This window comes from Sinocyclocheilus grahami, unplaced genomic scaffold (assembly GCF_001515645.1).
Source record: "Sinocyclocheilus grahami isolate Dianchi unplaced genomic scaffold, SAMN03320097.WGS_v1.1 scaffold176.1, whole genome shotgun sequence".
Classification (NCBI taxonomy): domain Eukaryota; kingdom Metazoa; phylum Chordata; class Actinopteri; order Cypriniformes; family Cyprinidae; genus Sinocyclocheilus; species Sinocyclocheilus grahami.
This window is the reverse complement of record NW_015505355.1, coordinates 2,968,389-2,972,595: the sequence shown is the minus strand read 5'-3', so window position 1 is coordinate 2,972,595 and position 4,207 is coordinate 2,968,389. Positions and strand designations below refer to the sequence as shown.

Sequence of the window (4,207 nt, the reverse complement as noted above, 5' to 3'; positions counted from 1 at the left end):
TTTTTTTTTTAGAAATAGCCTTTGTGCACAGCCAGCCTTGTACTCTTCTAGGTTCAAAAAACTGTCGTCCATAAAATGCGTTGCACAAATTCAAACATCTGGGTTGTGCTGTTCTGTTGTAAATAAATCTTAACCAAAGATTCCTAATTGCATCTACTTCCGGAAGGCCAAATAAAGTGCTTTTGCTTTCGCACTGAAATACACAGCGTCTCCCTGACATGCTGCATCAACACTACTGCTGTTCCTGAAACCACGCCTTCTTTCTTTGCGTGCACACTTGGGTGGCATTATGCTAATATTTCCACATAGTGACGTAGATATGTGGGGGCGTGTTAGAACAAGCCATTTTAGGTAGGCGTGGTTGACTCTTAACTTTTATAAAGAATATCTCTTTGGATTTGAGACTTTAGTCTTTGCAACTTTACAGATCTTCTTTATGCACCAAGAACTTGTAACACTCCAAAGAGAAAGGAAAAATTTAAATCGCATCATATGACCCCTTTAAAAGTATGATTTCCACTTGGAAAAGTCATGGAAATTTCTAGAATGTATATGACTTTTTCTAGCTTTGTCAAACAGAAACGGCTATTTGTGCATAATTAAAAAACAAAACAAACTAAAAAAACATTATCCAGTAACCATGAATGACTAGAAATGTCATGTAAATTAATTGTTTATAAAAAGTGTGAACCCAATAAAGACATTGTAAATAATTTTAATAATTTCAAATGTATTATTTTTAACACTTATTTTAATATACTCCTAGTTTCTTCAAATTAAAATGTTTGAAAACAAGAAGCTTTGTCATTACAGCATTAGCCTACATGGGTGGTCTTCTAATATTGTCTTGGATTATGGGGGGACTTGGAGTTTAAAATGTTGAGAACCACAGCTTTAACTAGTAGTGTAAAGGTTTATCATTAAAGGTAAATGAATGTCCAATGTCAGTAGCATAGCGATATACTGTACAAAGCACAGCTCACACAGAAAACACCTTTAAACCAAGCAACTTTCCAGCCACTTAAAAAAGAAAAACAACAAAATCTGTCTGGGGAACTTTTTCGCTCTCACTTGAAAATCCTGATTGCAAGGATTCCTATTGGAACAACTACGCAGATGTATAGTAAATGCGACTGCAGTTTGTAAAAATGAATGAAATATGTTTTATTTACCCATGTCCTGCTGCTCTTTATCATGTTTCTCTAAGACTTCTGAGAGAGCTTTAACATGGGCAGCTTGCTTTTTCTTCTTCTCTGCTTTCAGGACCTGTAATAAAAAATAAACATCTTAAGTTTAATAAGCCATTGTGTTACAAAATAAGAATGGCTTTCATTTTGAATCTCTTGACACTGACCTCTTTCTCAGCATTAAGTGAATTGATCTGCTGGATACATTTTTCAGTGAGTTCATTGATCTTCTCTTTGTATTCAATGTCCCTGAGGCTGAGCTGGTACTTGTTCTCCTCTTGGAGCTCTGTCACTCTTGCGTTCAGGTCCAGCATTATTTTATTCTGCAGGACGGTTCAACACAAGATGAAAAAGGCTGCAGGTGCTCTAGTGGTTTACAGCAGGACAGTTCTGTGTTCATTTTTCCAAAATGTTTCCTACATTTTCACTTAAACTCCATGTTTTAAGCAATGTCAAGATAGTTGAAAAACACAGTTACTGATTTAAAGAAGACCTAAAAACCTGAGCTTAATTTTATTTTCATTTAAGGATAACAATTTAAATCAAGAAAGTACAAAATTTGCTGATTTTTTAGTATAAAGCTTAAAATGACCAACACAAAGGAAAATATTTACTGATTACCTTTTCCTCAAGGTCTGATTTGGTGATGAGGATCTCTTCTGCATATATTAATTCCTTCTCTCTTTTCAACCCTTGTCCCTCTTTGTCAATGATTTTCCAGATAAAAAGACAGCTGTCTTCTGAGACCGTTATGAGGAACTGGTCATCAAAAGTGGTAACCATCTACGGACACAAGACATAAAAATATTAATGAAAAACATGTTTAACTTCTGACTAGGAGCTCACATTCCAACGAATTTTAGCAGTGCAAACCTTAGTGACAGGGCCAGCATGGGCCTGGTACTCTATCCAGTCATTCTGGAGGGGTAGAGGGTATTTGATGGCTCTCACAGTCCCAGTGGAAGTTCCAATGAAGAGCGCTCGTCCTGAACGAGACATGGCAACAGTGGTGCAAACCACATCACCTGTACGCACTTCCTTAAGGATCTGCAGCAAGAATATTAACACACACTTTTATCTCGAGGGATCATTCATGGTTCTGTTTGATCAAAAGCATTCAAATGTGCTGTGCCACATGAATGCGACAACCAATGACATTTGACTCCACTGATGATGCAATGTGTTGTTGTGAGGTGCGATATTTGAAAATGCAATTTCTGGTGAATTTGAGCTTTTTCCACACATAAAGCTATTGCATAGCTTCAGAGGGCCCTGAAATACGGTGTAATATGAGTAGTATGGACTATTTTATGGGGGTTTTATTCATTTTGGTAGTGTGAGTCATTATCCAAAAATGCTTGAGATTATTGGTAACAATGTACCTGCATAATATCTTCCATTTAAGGAATATTTTTGAGTTCAATATAAGTTAAGTTCAATCGACAGCACTTGCCACAAAGATGATTATCACAATCAATTTCAGTTTGTCTGTCTTTCTCTTTAAAAAAAAAAGTGTTACAGTGAGGCACGTGTCAAAGGAAGTGAATGAGGCAAATCCATAACTTTAAAATAATCATTGTTTCAATAATATAGCTACAAGGCATACATACTGTTGAAAAGTTTTCTTTTTTTTACAGAAATTTTTTTTTTCAGCAGGGACACATTAAATTGATCAAAAGTCAAGGTAAAACTATTGTAATATCTATTTTAAAATAAATACTGTTATTCAAACTTGCTATTCATCAAAGAATCCAAAGAATATTATGTAGCATAAGCGCAGTTTTAAAGACTGATTATAATAATAAAAATAAAATGTTTCTTAAGCACCCAGTCAGCATATCGGAATTATTTCTGAAGGATCATGTGACACTGAAGACTGAAGTAATGATGCTGAAAATTCAACTTTTCTAATAAATTACATTTTAAAAAATATTCAAATACAAAATTTGAAATAATACTTTTAATACATCTACTTCACCCAATTAACCCCAAACTTTTAAATCGCAAGCTTAGTGTGAAAAAATTGCTTACTAATGTATCTTGTGTAAAGTTACATACAATTTTAACGACTTGTAACCCACTAAAACCTTTAAATGACTGTAAAAATAACACACACATTTTAACTGAATGATGTTAGTGTTTTTATCAAATTATGAGCTTCATATTTCTGCTTTTAAAATATTCAAACATTTGTCCCAATTCACTTCCATTGTTTTATTTTTTTGTTTTTTTTTTAAAGAAAATGAATAAGAAGTTTAAATAAATATTTGTGGTACAAAACATTTAACCACAAATGCTGTTGATTAAGCTTAAGATGTATTGAACCCATAATATTCCTTTAATAAACATTACTACATTGTTCTAAACTAGTGTTTGTCTGTAGTTAGTTAACTCAGTTAACTACCTTACATCCTTCTGTCATGTCCTGGATTCATAGTACTAGCAAATTGAGAATTTAAAACATTTTAATGATAATATTATGCTCTGTACAGAATGGTGACACAGTAATGTGAACATATGAATAAGAAAACTATGGTAAAATAGGCTGTTTAGTGAACTAGCCATTCTAACCACATTCTGAAATACACAGAATATTGAAAACCAGTTAAAAACCCTGTGTTTAAATGACTGCATTAAAGTAAATCTATACCAATCAGAATCCAGGTCTGTGACTCAGATGAGTCAAATGAGCCTTCTGAGAATGTGCCCACCTGACAATCCTGGATTTCTTTCAGAGAGCAGTCTGTCCCGACAGCGAAGAATGTCTTTGCGTCAGGGGAGATGGTCACTCCTGTGTAGCTGCACGTCTTGAGGACGCTCTCAGACTCTCGCGCACCGGTGAGAGTATTCCACTCATACACGGCCCCGTCCATGCCACATGACACAAGACGACTGTCTTCTGCACTGAATGCTATAGCCCGCACCTGAAGCACAATAACATACACACTGTTTAAAGACTATTCAGGGAGGCAAAATTAGAGCAGTGGATTTCCGCATTAAAGATATCGTATTCCACAAAA

General features: G+C 34.9%; 1 protein-coding gene across 1 annotated transcript in view; it reads right to left on the bottom strand.

Moving 5' to 3' along the window:
- cfap57 (cilia and flagella associated protein 57) overlaps nucleotides 1-4,207 on the bottom strand; it is a 21,291-nt gene that overhangs the window by 6,470 nt on the left and 10,614 nt on the right. The window contains exons 9-12 of the mRNA XM_016283728.1: nucleotides 2,061-2,234; nucleotides 1,809-1,970; nucleotides 1,355-1,510; nucleotides 1,173-1,266 (exon numbers count right to left, since the gene is read on the bottom strand). Coding sequence (XP_016139214.1) covers nucleotides 1,173-1,266; nucleotides 1,355-1,510; nucleotides 1,809-1,970; nucleotides 2,061-2,234 — 586 coding nt within the window. The remainder of the gene's footprint in view (nucleotides 1-1,172; nucleotides 1,267-1,354; nucleotides 1,511-1,808; nucleotides 1,971-2,060; nucleotides 2,235-4,207) is intronic.